Source organism: Agelaius tricolor, unplaced genomic scaffold (assembly GCF_023055355.1).
Source record: "Agelaius tricolor isolate 1412-34295 unplaced genomic scaffold, bAgeTri1.0.p SCAF_6, whole genome shotgun sequence".
In the NCBI taxonomy this organism is placed as follows: domain Eukaryota; kingdom Metazoa; phylum Chordata; class Aves; order Passeriformes; family Icteridae; genus Agelaius; species Agelaius tricolor.
The window spans coordinates 17,674,756-17,691,401 of NW_027269266.1; the positions used below are offsets into that span (position 1 = coordinate 17,674,756).

General features: G+C 35.6%; 1 protein-coding gene across 10 annotated transcripts in view; it reads right to left on the reverse strand.

The window, feature by feature from the left end:
• The window catches only part of CACNB2 (calcium voltage-gated channel auxiliary subunit beta 2), a 247,196-nt gene that overhangs the window by 26,376 nt on the left and 204,174 nt on the right, over positions 1 to 16,646 (reverse strand). For 7 of the 10 annotated variants that reach the window (XM_071428848.1, XM_071428847.1, XM_071428854.1 and 4 more), the window contains 6 exons: positions 15,621 to 15,757; positions 13,727 to 13,803; positions 9,781 to 9,914; positions 6,313 to 6,393; positions 5,973 to 6,031; positions 2,824 to 2,933 (listed from right to left, as the gene is read on the reverse strand). In XM_071428848.1, coding sequence (XP_071284949.1) covers positions 2,824 to 2,933; positions 5,973 to 6,031; positions 6,313 to 6,393; positions 9,781 to 9,914; positions 13,727 to 13,803; positions 15,621 to 15,757 — 598 coding nt within the window. Of the gene's footprint in view, positions 1 to 2,823; positions 2,934 to 5,972; positions 6,032 to 6,312; positions 6,394 to 9,615; positions 9,636 to 9,780; positions 9,915 to 13,726; positions 13,804 to 15,620; positions 15,758 to 16,646 lie in introns of all 10 variants that reach the window. The other 3 variants (XM_071428850.1, XM_071428849.1, XM_071428857.1) reach the window with 1 other exon arrangement.

Sequence of the window (16,646 nt, forward strand, 5' to 3'; positions counted from 1 at the left end):
CTGCAAGAGTTTTCCACTGTCTTACAAAAGCAGTTACCTTTTCTGACTCCAGCTTATTTTATCTCAGTTTTCCTCCTGACACTGCTGCCACATCACGTCCCTCCCTGACTTCCTGTCTGATTTCTGTCCTCTCATGGTTTATCCCATGCCTAGACCACTGACCTGGAGGTGCTTTATCAGTGGGTTGGACTATCCCAACTCCTTCTCCATATGTCCAACTTTTTCCATAGTGGATTTTCACTACTTGCCTTCCTGCCTTAGCCTGGCCTGCCATTTATTCCTCCAGGTGAACATCTTTCAAGTAAATGACTTTTTATTCCATTCTCCATGCTGCACAGCAAAGGAGGGGTTGCAAATTGAAAGATGAGCATCTTTTCACCTCACTGCTGCTTGGCTGCCCTGACTCAGCCTGCTGGGAGCAGGTTCTGCTCAGCATTTCCTTCCCAAGGAAAGCTGAGTCTTCAATCAATTCAGATGCAAAACTTGGCATGTGTTAAAAGCAGCTTCTAATAATTTGGTCAAGTTTTCTCATTAGTTTCATAAAATTGCCCAGAAATACGTAACTGAAATTTTGTTCAATTCACTACCAAATTTCAAAACCCTGTTAGATTACTAAAACAATGGAAGTATTACAGCTTCTGAAAGAAAAGGGTTTGAGAATATTTTCGCATACGTAAAATTAATTTTTCCCTAACTTTATGCTAGAATGACCCAGTTGCTCTGGTCAAAGGTCTTTGAAGTTATTTTATAAATCAGTTAATTTTTAGAACAATTATATGCAACTGAAAACCTGATATGTAGCAGGAAATCTTAGTTAATAACAGGCCTCTTACAAAAACTACAGAGACACATCTACCTATCTATCCACATATTTGCATATATATATATATAAACATTGTCATGTTTTGGGTGTCCCAAACTGAGGCTCTGTCAGAACTCCCATTTTAAATACCTCCATCTAAAAAAGCACCTTGACACAAAGAAAAAATGTTGATGCTCTCAAGAGTACAGTTCTACATGAGGTAAAGGTGTACAAGATTGGGCAACATTTAATTTTTATTGATTTTTTTTCCTGTATAGAATTTTGTGATAGGTGTTTCACATATATGAGAAATTAATGATATGCTTTCACTGCTGCACATACTTCTACAGTATTGCAAAATTGCATAAGCTTTGCTGATGAGGCTTAATCATCATGATTCTGTTCCATGACTAGTTAGCCTTCATACTTATTACCAGTTTTCAGTTCTAGTCAAAATAAGTGACACTTTATCTTTTCATTAGATTATTAAACAGTCTTTGATGACAAGACTGAAATTCACACAGAAGAATATTCTTGTGTGTAAAGATATTAATTATGTTGTTATGGTACATTGTATTTTCATATTTGAAAACACTTAAAATAAGACACACTTGGAAGCTACAGACTACTTTCAAGAAAAAATTCACAGCCTCCATATAGCTGAAAGCAAAGGTTTTACAAAACAAACTTTCAAGAAAGGGAAGTAAAAATTTTTAAGGTGGACAAGCTTATTCTAAAAAGTTTTACTATACTAGGCAAATATTAAATATTCAGTCACAGTTCAGGTGTTGGAAATTTTTTTGTTGCATAACTGATAAGAACTGATTTAATAGGATGAATGAAACTACTTTCTTGTTTCACAAAATTTACAATTTTTCAAGATGCAATGCTGTGTTCAGGGGAAACCAATCTCTGTCAAAGGCTACTAAGAGGAACCTGCAGCTCTGTAAAGGCAGAAACACGACTGAGTATTCACCTGGGATGTAGCAAGTTCCCCCTTTTTTGGTATTTGACGGGGGACTTGAGCAGGACTTATAGGATTTATGGGATTTTTGTCCCGTATCTCAGTCAAGCCTTACACAAGTATGTAGATGTAGACTCCTGGCAGGATTCATCTCAGAATCATAGAATGGTTTGTATTGGAAGGGACCTGATAGGTCATCTAGCTCCAGCCCCCTGCCTTGGACAGGGAACCTTCCTGAGACCTCTTGGCTATTTCCAGGTGTCTCTACACAGGGAATGCACCAGTGACAGCAGCAGAGTCCTGGATACAGCTCACTCTAGAGGAAAGGCAAAGGCAGTCAGGAATTAAGACTCCAAAATGATCACCTTTTCCTCCTGACTCTAAGGACACCTTGCAATGGGAAGTTCAAGGGCAGCCACCTGTACTGTAAATGGCTACATTCAATTACAACTACCCAGCTAAGCTTTTTTTTTTCCCTAGGTAATAAATGTTTAATTATTGATACAACTGGACAAGCTTCAGTACAAAAAGACTCACGTAAGATGACAGATATTTTGGCTATGAATGTAGCTATATAATTTTTAAAAAAATCTCCCTTTTTGCATTCTTCCTTTTTTTGTACCAACCTTACAATTAGTTAAAACTGATAAAAAATTCATAAAATGTGTACTTCAATAATTTTTCTCAGGCTTCATGTCAGTAGCTATCACTACTAGTAATCTCATTAAAAATCATGCATAGTATAAATAATATTCATATAATTCCAAGTATTTAACCAGAAGAACATGTCTTCAGATTTTATATGGATGGCTGCCTCTCCCCACTGAGGCCAACAGTGAAACATGAAAACTGAGCACAAACAGAATAAACCAAAATCAGCACTATTGGAAGTTTACCTGACAGCGATTTTAAAACGATTTCTAGTGCCAGGATTTCTAAATTATGGGAACTGTGATTTTCCCACAGCAGAGAGAAGGCTATTTTTAGCTTACACATATGGAAGGAGAGTAGCATACTTCACAGGCAATTTGTAGACAGCTTCATTGCAGGTACTTACCTAGGCTTGATCTGGTGTTAGAGCGCTCTATGATCGCGTGCTTGCTGGGATTGTTTAACACTGAGCGTTTGGCAAGCGAGATGTCTGCTGTGACTCGTGTAATTGATATACTGCAAAATAAATACAGCAAAATAGCACTGAGCGTTATTTAGCTTTCAGGCATGTGGGGAGAAGTCTCATTTAACACTAGAAGATGGCTAAGACTACAAGAAACTAAGTTCTCAGCAGCACAGTATGCTTCACCCAATGTGAACAGAAAAAAAACTTTATCTAACTTAATATTGCTACAATAACTACTGATAAATCACCCTCCTACACATGCCTAGGAGAGGGGAGGCAGGAGGAGGTCAGGGATTGCTGCAAAAGATGGGACTTCCCTGGGGTCTCCAGGACTGGTGAGGGTCATTTCACCAGTATCCCCAGTATGAACAGGCTGGTTTCTCCTTTCCCTGATTTCTTGAATGACAAGAATATACTGAATGACAACCTGGCTTACTTCAGCCATACCTGTAAGACATGTAGGGATATGCAGAATTAAATGGTAAAGGTAAGGCTTATTAGGGAAATGAGTCCAGCAATATAATTAAGGGGTTTTTTTGCTTGTTTTGGTTTGGGTTTTTTATTGTTCAGCTTACTAGAATGTGTTTTTCTAACAGAGTGCAAGAGCTACCCATAAATTTCCAGAAAAATTCATGCTAGCAATGAAATGCTAGCACCTAAAAATAGGAACTGTTACTTGGAGAAGCACATACTTGAAAAGCCTAGGTTGACTATCTGGCAAGCTCAGTTTTGTGTTTATGAGAAAAGATAAACCAAGAAAGAAGTGGTTACTTTCAGTTGTTTGCACTGCTGCATAACCTTCTGAATATTCTTCTTCCTAGGAAAACAGTTACCTTGGTATATTTTGCTTTACAGGGTCAAAATGCCCCCTTAAGTTCTTTTTCAAACTCTCTGGTCTAATGAGGTTTAGAGGTCATATTTTTCCAGTGCTGAGAGTTAAATAAGACTGATGATATTCCCTGTTCTTCCTTGTAGGATTTTACTTGCCATTTAAAAGAGGAAATAGATTTGCTAAGTGGGGGGCTCCTCTCTAGCAAGCACAGTCAGATGCTGTTTGTTCATCTGAAATGTAATCCAATAGGCCATTTCCCAATGAACTCAACATGTGTATGCACTTATCTAAAAAATGTCACAGAGCCAGAAGTTAATATGAAAAACCAGAATTATGTGCACAATACTGATTAGTAATATAATTTTGGAAATCTAGGGGTGATTGAACTTAAACTAAAAGCATAATCAAAGATGGTGATTTCTGGCACAGCTCCTCACAGATAATGCCACTTGTCTTAAAATTAAATCAAATGTATATTGGGATACTTATTAGTTTTCTTTATTTGCTAATGGAAGGATTGCACAAACTTTTACAGCTTTTTGGTTTTTTGAGTTGATTTGGATTCTTTTCTGCCAGTCTTTCTTCCTACAGGCAATAGTAAATTTTTGCCTTTCAAAATGAAATTATGGTATACTGAACAATGCCAGATTTATCAGTCTGTCTATGAAAAATACTATTTTTAATTTTAAGACTTTTTACCATCTTTCTGATGACATTTTCAAGTCTTTGAGAAACGTCACATCAGGAAGACCAAGTCTGCTCTCAGAACAAAGAGTGTTTATGTTAATCTTGCAAAACAATTGCAATGAGAGCAGGGACAACAGTATGGCAGCACAAAGCAGTAGCATGAACCTGAGAATTTCTGGTGTAAATCTGTTCAGGACCTTAAGTAATGATTCCAATGGCTACTGAAGTTTGGGATGCTTCAAATCTGCTACTATAGACACAATTTTTTTTTGGAGTATTTGTGGATTCACCCTGCCACAGTTGGATCTACAACTGAAAATCTGACATGCTCTAAAATATTTAAAGATATAAAGATGCAGTAATTTTCTTCTGCTTGCAACAAATGTTAACTTCCAATTCTGAAGGTGTGTTATCTAGGGTTTGACAATCCTGACTAATTTACTAAAGCAATTAGTAAATTACTTTAGTATTTACTAAATTAGGTATTGACATCATTATTCTGACTGAGAAAATCCACCAGCTTAAACCACAATGTGTGGTATTTTAAAGAACTGAAGCTATTGAAAAAAACCCTCAAGCTCCCTCTTCAAAGTTTTGACAGCATCAGAACACACAAAATAGTGTTATGGATCTGACCACTTCCAAACTAAATAGAACATTCCTTGAAATTACAGATTTTATTATAACATCTTCCTGTTTTCACAATTTTTCCTCCCAAAGTCAAGCCATTAGGACATATCAATCTGGAGCTTGATCCAATACCAATATAACCATGTTGGAGAATGCATCTGATGTCTCTGCTCCATGGGTCTGTGATGTTGGAGTTATAGACCACAGCACTGCTTTTAGAGACAGACTATCATTTGACATCATGCCACTATCATTTGACATCTGTACCACAGTAATACCCGAAGGCTCAAATACAAATCCCATTGTGTTACAGTGGAGTGTGCTGCAACCACTCGGATCAGAACCCAGCGAGTGCAGCCGGCGTGCTGCCGAGGGTGAGCGTATTTCAGCAAGGTAGGGCCCTGCTCTTCTCCCTCATCCCACTCCTTTTGAAACTTCCCACTACAGAGCCCACAACTACTGTCAAACCAAGCTCCTATCTTGAGGGATCAAAAGTTTGACAATCCCATACACCAGATAGTCTGAATCCTACACCACTCTTTCCAAGTTGGATGTCAAGTGAGGAAGTAGAGTTGAGGAGGAAATGTGGCTCTGGCCAGTTTGCTCAAAACGTAGGAAGCATTGATGAGATATCACTTGAAAAATATTTAAAATCACTTTTTAATCTGTAGATAAATATCTAGCAATTTGGAGCATGAATGTCACAGTCCTCAAGAAGAGGACATCCTTTTTTCCACTCTCAACAAATATATGCCCCAGAACACTTCCCACTGCAACACAGCCTCTGCATGCTCTGTCAGGGAAACTTCCAATCCACACTTATAGTCCACTGATCAAGGAATTAGCTGTCATTTCTAATTTTGTCCAATGTTATAATTTCTGTAAAACCTTGTAATACCCAAATGGAACCTGAAGTATATTTGCATTGCAAAGTACTTACCGCCCTTCGAATCTATGTTTTAAAAAATCAAATAATGCTTTTTGCATCATATCTGTTACCTAGAAGGAAAAAACCAACAAATTAATAATTGCATAGGAAATTCATAATACTAAATGCTAAGAATATTATAGAATAAAGCTGACAATAAATCTTGTATCCAAACAATGGGATTGGAATGGAATTTATTCTTAATCTCAATTCTAAGATGAAGTAAAATAAAAATGAGCAGCTATTCAGTAGGAGTAAAAACTGTCTGATGTTTGCCTTTGTTATAAATTATCAAATACAAATGAAGCACAGTATTTTGTAAAAAATGAAACTATTTACAACAATCAGTTACCTCATATCCCTTCAGAGAAGGCCCCACTAAAACTACTGGTCGCATAGAAGGCACTACATCATAGGGAGGGATGTGCTCTGTCTGCAAAACAGAAAAAGTTTTCAGCATCACAACACCTAGACAAAGTGTTAAACACTCTAAGTATTAGGAATTCTGAATTTCCAGTAATGTCACAGGAATCTCAGATTCATTAACTTTTCCCAGGAACTGGTAGCACAAGATAAGGACAAAAGAGGTTCAGGGATTTCTTTTGAAAAAACTTTTCTTTGACTTTAGGGTTTCCTACTGTTTTCATATATACTTTGGATATTTAAAAACTCTTATTCTGGGTCATGCACGTTTCCCACTGCATAATTCCTAACTGGTAAATTGAAAAGGTCATTTCCAACAACTAATGAATTGAAATGGTTAATTCTACAACTGTGACATCTGTTTTCAACAGAAATTTTATATAGGAAATTATGAAAGAGAAAAATAAATAAAAGGGGATGTGAAAAGCATAATGCACCTTTTTTTTTTAAATGTTCAGATTTGCCCACTGCTTGAAAAAACATTGTGACATCACTGCAAATTCCCATGGCAGCATTCAGTCTGACGTTTGCATTAGCACCCACAATTCAATTACAAATTAAATAAAAATAATGACTGATCAAGTTAGTATTTCTAGAAAATTATCATAAGCAGAGCTTGGGATAGCATTTCTTCCACTTTGGGAAGTTCTTGTCACCACCCAAGAATGGATTCTGGTAGTACCATATTTACCAAAATACCAACTGATGTATCATGCACAATTTCTAAAAAAGTATTCTAACATACAAAGATAAAATAGATTGCCTCCTTTTAAGGGTTGCAAAAATTTTATATTGTTATCACAGTACAATATAAAAAGAAGTAAAATGTTAAGTTTGGTATTTTTTCTTTTTTAGTAAGTGGCTGTTCAATATATATCACCATGAATGGGGTCTAATCAAAAAGAAGTTTTTGTTCATAAGGAAAGTTTTGGTTTATCTTTGTATTGGGAATAAAAGACTGAAATCCAAACCCAGAAATGTGTGGGTGTTACAGAGAAAGAAATGCCAGATCTATTTTTCAAATGCTTACATAGTACAAATACATCAGTCAAGATCACAGAATACAGACATTGTTCATTGTTCCAGAACTCAATGTATCCCAAGGTGTTTCGCAATAACATTAAAATAAGTATATACATTCCAAAACACAAACCCACAAAGACAGACATTTATACAGTGACAGCACACAATGCTACACAAGCAGCAGTCTAAAGCAGTCTAAAACACAGAAAATATTTTTGTGAATGTCCCTCAAGGTAATTTATTTTTTGTTACCTGTAGTTTCAAAAGCTAATTAATAACATGAGAATGAAGACCAGTGCCCAAGGCATCATAAGCATGTGAAATGAATTTATTTTTCACAGCACAGAATCTGACTCAACATGTTTCAAAGCAAACCCCTGCAATTAGGCTGGGCCTGTATCCAAAAGCAGTCCTCCACTGTTCTTGCAAACATTTTTAATAATCTGATAAGCATATTTGAGACAGATTCGAAGAAAAATTCATTACAGTTGTGCAAGTGCTTTTAGCATGAGTGCCCTGATGTAAAAGATCTTTGTCTTAATATGGCTGACTTAACCAAAGGCATTCATGCTAGAAGTTAACCAGCTATTTGACAACCAGGGCAAGCACAGAAATTACCTTATTTGATGGAATATGGGGTATTTTTAAATTCTGTTCTGTTGCAATGGGCATTTTTTTCTCTAAATTTTACAGCTTGAAATAATGAAGCTGTCAGCAGAAAGTTGAGTAGAAGTTATTTAATGGAAGCATTAAAGCTCATTAATTTAGCAGTAGAGAATCAAATATTTTCTAAGAGACTGGCACTGAACTATACAGCTTTCACTGCAGATTCAAGTTCAAATATGAACTCAGAATAAAAACTGGCAGGTTTGAACATATGGCATTTACTCAGTGGTTTGACTATGCAGATTACTTTGGGATGGCCATCCAGTACATAGTGTAAAAGTCAGTATTACAAACCCCACTAACACTAGTAATGATTCTGATATGGAAGAAAAGAGGCACCACAGAGTCAAAGAAAGATGTGGGACTAACCCTCATCCAGGTCTAAGGTGGTTCATCTGGAAGCTGCAGCTTTGAAAGATGCTTATGCAGACAGCATCCAATACATGCCAGCATGTATTATCCAATCAAAAATATGATTAAGAAATTACTCAGAAGCAAGAACCCGCTGTTGATTTCTACACCAGGCTTAACAGACCAAACTAAAGCCAAGAGTTGTGACTTTGGAAATGAGAAGGATTCAATACTATGTAAAAGAGTTCAAGAAAAGAGAGACAGAAACAAAGATCTACTTATTAAACACAAGAGCATCCACAGCAGGGACAACAATGTCACTTGGCACTGCTTAAGCACTATAACAGTCAGTTATTACCTGCAGATTTAAGTGAGTGGTTAAAACCAAATGAATGAGAGCTATGAAGACTACAGATTTTAAAACAAAACAGTCAAAATGTGGTATTTCACTACATAGTTTGGCTGCTACCTAATGTCTTGCTAACTTCTTCCAGCAAAGGCCCTAGAAACCTATTGCAGCTTTTTGCAACAGGATGCCAATTGCATAATTCTGTAGTTATCTAGGTTATCTATGGAGAGACATTGGCTCTCCTGGGAACCACCAGTACCACTTCCAATAGCTGGGATACTAAAAAAGTCTCACTGATGGATGGCAAGAACATTTGGCTGATAATTTATACATGACAACAGGAAAAACCTGAAGTAAACTGTCAAAACAAGTCTGAGGTTTTCCATTGGTCTTGTGCACTTGCAGACTGCACCTAGTGAATTAGAAGTTTAAGTATAGACTAAATTAAAAATAGAATGAACTTGACAATTTGTTTCCAAAGTCCAAACTGAGTGTCTGATAGATTCCAATAATGATTTCAACAGACTGAGAAAAAAAAAATTGAGAAAGATATAGAAAGAATAAACATGCACTAGAGAGGTGCATTACAATGCTAGAAATAATTTTCTCAAACATTTTAGAAGGCCTTCTAAGTGTGTCCTTTTATTCCATCAAAAAGGATAAGTATGTAGCAGAGTTTCACAGACACACAGAACTTTTGCCTCTTTTCCTGTAATGAATCCACTATCAGCTCAATACATCTCTTCATCATTAATTCTAGAATAGCTGCATTGTTAATCTGGAGTTATAATGCTAATGATGCCAGTGGCAGGATAAACACAGGCGATGTCGATATAAACTTACCGATTTCTGCTTCTGCTTAGCTACAGCAGCATGGAAAAGAAACAAAGAACAACAAAGCATGCATGTTATTGGCTTGTCAAAGGACGCAGACAGTTAACAGGACTAGAAATGCGACGCAGTGCAAGTGAGCAGGTGGACAGATGGGAGCTTGGAAGTTGGTGTTACCTTCTTAAAGAAGGGCATTCTTTTCTCTTTGGAGTGGGGTGATGTTACACTGTTTGCACTGGGTTTGGGGGAGCGATGGTTTGCTGGAATATCATTTTCTTCTGCATCTAAGCCAGTGGCATCTATGTCTACAGCTACATACAGACAAACAATTCAGAATTATCAGATGACAGGGAAAGTAAAGATAGGTTAAAAAGGAAATTACAGGTAAAGAGGAATAAAACGGTCCAGAGAAATAAATAAATAAATAAATAAATAAATAAATAAAGTTGACCATGAGGAAAAAAACCACAATAAAACAAAGGGAAAAATTTAAAGGTGCAGTACTTTAGGATTCGAAGACAGAAGGCGATCTGTAACAGTTACTGCAACATTTACAAAATAGACCAATGGCCAAGTTCGTTCTTGTTACACCAGTGTAAATCCAAAATATTCACTTGAATGGATAAGACTTCCACCAATGTAAACAAAAGAACTTGGTCAATAACATTTGGATTATTTTATAGCAATGAACACTAAATGCAAATGGGTATCATCAATTGAAATTTGAAACGTCACTACTGTGTCTATGGGAAATGAAGAATTAGAAGAAAAACCACTTCTGATGACAAAATCAGCCAGATATTGGTATAATGTTATCTACATTTATCTAGGGATGGACTACAATTGCATTTTTATTCTTTTAAATAAAAATGCATTGTACTCATAAGATACATTTATTAGGAATAATTAAACATAGATCTACTAATAGGGAAAACTAAAAAGAATGGATAGCAGAAGAAAGGAAATTTATCCCAGCTTAGCTCCGAGACGTGGATCTGAGTAAAGAGTCAGGATGTAGGCAGGGTAAAATGGAAGTGAATACAATAAACCGTTGCTGTTCAATCTCTACCCCAAAAGAATACATAACCAAAAATACTTATACCATAACCACAAATTATGTGGCTTTTAGCAAGTAAGTAATAACAGTTTCAACAGGAATCCTCACAGTAATAAATACACTTTCAAAACACAAAGCCATATTATCCTGAATGCTGAGTAGAACAGATACCTGCCAACGACAGGTAAAATGAAACAAAACCAAACAAAACCTTTCTCATTTACAACAATAATCCTGATCTTAAGTAGTGGTTTAAACTTGTCTTCAGAAAGCAAGCAGATGCCCAAAAGTGAACCATATGCCATCATCACCACCCTCATGTGTGAAGACGTTACCCACCTCTCTCCACTCCCCCTGGTAACATACACTTATCTTGCCATGCCCTGATGTCGAACTGAGGCTAACCCTAAACAGATCTGTAAGCAGAATAGTTTGTATTGACTTTATCCAAACCCTTAATTAATCATTCCAAACTATTATGAAACCATCTTAGTGACCTGATTTTGTCTGATTCATGAGTGGGACATCAACTAATACAGTGGCATGTGCTATTAAATTATGTAATAAATAAATATTTCTGTCAAGCCTACGTGCAGCTACTGATGTAACAGATACTTGAGGCAGTGATCTCATAAAGTACATTTTTCCATGTGAATTATCCACAGATCTAATGCCTTGATGCCTGACACTCCCTGAGTTACTGTGCCTTTGAGTCTGTCCTTCCCAGGAAAAACCCCATAAGTAGATCCACATCCAGTTTCTATAATCCTGCTCCTAAGAACAGACACAGAAATCATGTAACATTTTCTTCTAGCAACACTGTTCCTTCATCCTCTTCATAAGTATAAAAATAACATATTATCTTTTCTTGAATACAGGCCAACACAGATACTGTAAATCACTCACAATAAGACATATTAAAACTCCTTTGGTACTATGTTCAACCAAAATTGTCAGTAAAGAAAAATCAGTTACCTTAAGCTTTTCCTGTAGGAAAGAAATGCAGAATTTGATCAGCTAGTTAACAGTACCTCCTTTTTTCATTCTAAGTCTTCATACTATGGAACATCTCCTGTGACAGTTCTTTTACTGTTAAATATCTTTAGTTCATTGGGATCTTTTCAGTCATTTTCAGCATAATTCTTACCAGTTTGGTGGCCTAACAGGACTGTATGGATTTTTTACTATATCAATATTGATTATTTAAATGGATATTAGCCTCTCTTTCATTTGTTTTTCACTGGTTCTTCATCTTGTTTGTGTGTTTGTTTTGGTTTGGTTTTTCAGTGGCACTGTTTTATATTGAAAAAAACCATCCCTGACTCAAAGCAAAAAATGAAACTAACTTATTCAGTTAGTATTCTTCAATTTATTAAAGAATTGGTGTATTTGTAATTGATTATACTTTCAAAGAGAGGAGGTGTGGGAATAATAATTGAATTGTGTTTCAAAGTCACTTGAATTCTTGTTTTAGTCACAAACTATGCCTCCTTCACCTTTCTTAAGACATCATAAAAAAAAAAAATTATTATAGACTCAAAATCTTGCTATCACAGAATAAATTAATGTGCACTATCCCTACATATTTTCCAAAGCTTCACTGTAACTGAATAAACTTTAACAGATTTCCTTATTTCTCCAGAAAACCATGTTTCTTGAATCACAATGTCTGAAGAAACGACTCAATGCAATGAAAATTAGAGGATGGGTAGCAATCAGTCAGCTGGTAATGCAGGTGAATGATACCTGTGTTCTTAACTCTAAATTCTGTGCAACATTCTGGAAATACATGTACTGATCTGTTTTTGTTTTTGATAGCAAATAATAACACAGCATTTCAGATGCTCTACCTATAAAATTACAACATGGGTTGAATCGATGGACAATTTTACTACAAAAATGCCGGTGTTGAAAAAGTTGGCCTTAACAATAAACACGTCAATTTAAAGGCATCCAAAAAAAAAAGATTAAGATGTGTTCTACACACTTGTTACAGACATACATTAGTAAATGAATACAATATTTTTGAAATAAAAGAGAAGTTAAACTGAAGTGGAATATTTACAAACAAACTGCAATCGCAATAAAGTTGCTTGTTTCTAATAAATGCATGGTTTCACAAGACAGATAGATTTTTAAATTGCTTGAACTAAATGAAGCTACTACAAAAACATGATTTAATTTCTCTGTCTCCCTTTTAAATTACCAAGTAAATACTTTAAAATCTTCAGGCTCATTTTAAGATGCCTGCTCTGTAGACCAGACTCCACATAAATGAATATAATTGGAAGATCCATGTCTTTGCCCTAATAAAAATGGCACTAGCAACACTCATTAATATTTTCTGTTTCTAGGTATTTACAATGCATATGAGAAGATAAAGCATCCAGCAACACAACAGCTGAATTAAATTGATTTTTTTTGTGATCTTTTGCTGTGTTTTTTTAATGGAGCTAATGCCAGCATCCTCCCCCAGCTTGCCACCTATTTGCTTTATATCACTTGAATTTGGATTCAAGTTAAATCTAAAGTTAAATCTGTATGTTGATGCTCTAAGTAAAAAAAAAGTATTTTTGAAAAATTCGTCAAAGGCAAAAAATATCCAGCATCCTAGAATTCTGTGAAGCACATCATCATGATCAGAATTGTGAAACTAAATGTTCCTGATGTTTTAAAATAATGCCTTTCTTGATGCTACTGCAGAAACCTCTCAGGAACTTCTATTTTTATTGCTGCTTTTTCTCCTGTACAAGAAAGTATTTATTGTTCAGTAGGAGTGCTCAGACCAGACCAAACTTTCCACTATCCTACTGTAATGTAGTCTCACAGATCTCTGTGGTAAAAGCAAAGAGGGAATTTTGTGCATTAACAGCTCTATCATTGTCTGGACTTGCTGGTATTGACTCCATTACTTCAAACCACCCCAAATGAGCCTTATCTGGAAACACATCACTCAGGTTTTACCTAAGAAGAATGGGGAATAAGAAGAAGAGGTCTAAAGGTACATGCATTTTACATGGATTAGGTTCATGAGTCTATTCACCAAAGGGTTCACAACCTACTCACCAGATGATGGAGGCGTCGATTTTCTGGAACTAGGAACGATGTCACCCAAACTGGATGAAGAGTTTCCTCCTGATTTACTGGAGTAAAGTAATACATTAGTTTGAAGTTCTGTAGCTTTCTCAATATTTAATCTAGTTTATTTATGATCTGCCTTCTAAATGAGGTGCTAGCTGTGAGACAAACAGTATTTCTGGCAGAGGTATAAAATATACATCTCCCACAAAATGTGTGTACATTTTGAGACCTGAGGAACTGCAAACATCAATCATACTTTCTGTGCTGCTGTGTAATTCATTCTGCTGCTCTGACTTCCACAGGATCTTAATACAATTCAGTAAATAATATGGCTACTGGTATACATGAATTAGTATTACTACCCATTAATAAGAGTAATTCTTAAGCCAGTGAGCATATCTCTCCTTAGCTGAGGAGTTACTGATAAATTGCTAATTAAGATGAGACTGTGTCTATCATCTTTTCAATTTAATTAACATGCAAATTCTTTTGCTTTCTCAATACAATATAGCACCTAAGAAAAAAAGTCTCTCAAACAAAGTTGAAGCAGTCTAAGGTTTTTGTCAAGTTTTGCTTTGTGAAAACCTATCCAAGTTGTGAAAATGAAACAACGGTTCTAGTCTTTTTTATTTCAGTTACCATAATGAGAAAAGCTCTGAAAAAAATGTACAAAAGCTTATTTCGGTCTTCAAATAATTCATGTGATAGTACTAGCTTCCACTTTCTTTATCTTGAAATATTAATAAGCACTAAGTTAATGCATTTGTGGTGTAGGACAATGTTATCTTCAGTGAGAATCTCTGGAAACTGGAAGCCTCTATGATTTGGAAAAGAACCGAATCACTGGGACACATCTGGCTGTCCCAGAAGAGTCACTAGAGGAATAAGGAATCCAGCACCCTTCTGCGGAGGACAGCATGCTCATGGGAAGGGCATTCCACAGCTGGTGAATGCAGCTGAGCCCTGCCCAATCATGGTGTCCTACTCTAGACATGCTCTACAAACACTGTTGCCCTTCCTATGGAGATAGGAAAGCATTTCTGGCTTCCCAAATGGTTCCTAGCTCAATTCCAGGTCCATCCCACTCAAATACACTGGGAATATTTGTTTCCTTTATACTCAAAGGGAAACAATTTGCTTCCACAGGTGTTGCTAGAAAACTACTTTATTAAGAATTTGAGAGTAAAGGTGACATTGTTCTATCTTGTAGTATTGTTCAGAATATCTAGAAATAGTCATTTTTCTTATGCAATGATGGCTGCAGTCAGAGATAACAAATGACTTGACATGAAACTTCCATCATAAAATGTAGTGCTCTTAAAAGCTGTGATTGTAGGCAATGGATTTGACAAGACTATTTTTTCCCTACGAGCTAACTAACAGGCATTGGCTTTGGCTTACCAGTAAACTCATCTTAACATTTTCTGTAATTTCTAAAATGAGCTTAAAATGTCTTTAGAAAGAGGAAGATCATCAAAACAATTAAAAAATGTTAAAGAATTTAGATAAATCAATTTTAAGTAAAAAAAAATTACTAGCACATATTAAATGCACTTACTGTAATGTATATTAGCAATTATTTTACAAAAAGAGGAAGAAACAATTTCAGTGGTAGGCCACCACAGATTGCCAAACTAAGTATCTACTTTTCTCCCAAACAGCAATGATACTAATAAGCTCATTAATTAACAATATATTTTAAATAATGTTATATATTATATAATTAATATAATTCATTATATATTAATTTCTTCATTGATCAGAAATATTTGTAGCTGCCACTAACAATAATTAAGCATATATATGACTGATACACAGCATCAATTTCCAAGTTGTGTCACAGACAATGTTGCTATGATTAATGATTTCTTGTTGTTACCTGGAGTAGAATTTTCCTTGTTTTGCCTTTTGTTCATGCTGCAGCCTCATGTTTTCTAGTTTGACTGGGCTTGGTATGAATCCGATTTCACAGCCTTCTTTTACCAATCGTCCTATCCACCAGTCATTATTAAATTTCTACAGATTAAAAAAAAAAAAAAAAAAAAAAAAAGTAACATACTAAGAAATTACTGTATCTGGGGATAACTTTGTTATTAATTTTAATTTGCAGCTATGCTAATTATTTTAATTCTTCCCTGCGGTTAATCACTGTGCTATGTTATTATGGCAATGAAGAATTGTGGTAATATTCAGAAATACATTAAAATAATTATTCCTTTCAAATTATTAAAATCCACAGTCCTTAAGTGGAAACCTTCCTGCAAAGACTTCATGTTTCTCCCTGGTTTTCGTTTCTACCCATTTCACCATCTTTATTATTTCTTGCTTCACAGTCTCCTCTCATATATGACAGCTGCTTTTATTCTCCCTTCGTGGTTCTCCTTGGTGGACACCAGAGACTTAGCATCCACTCTTCCCTACTGCTAGAATTTTTGTAGCTCTGAAATAATCTATTTTTCTTATTCCATTTTATTCAGTTCTCTATTTAAATTAAAAAATACTACTTTACAAATTCCCTCACTTCTCACTAAAATCTTCTGAAATATGGCTGAATTTGGCTGCTTATATATACCCTGCTTCAGATTAGCACACGTGATCTGCATCTTAAACTTACCATGATAGATCCACAAGGAACAGATACCTCTGGATAACTAAAAAAACTTAGCAATTACACAAGTCCACCAGATAGCCCAGTTAACTGAATTTCAGCCCTATTAAATATGAGATATTGACTACTTTAACTCAACAGCTTTATTCATACACCCCCCGTACCATGTGTGGGAGAGGTTGGTTGATTTGCAGAGGTCTATGCAGCAGAACTATTTGCTTTTTCCAATCTTATTTATTCACCATTTTTTAAGGAGAATGGGTCACTCATGTATGGGCCCCACACACAATACTTCTG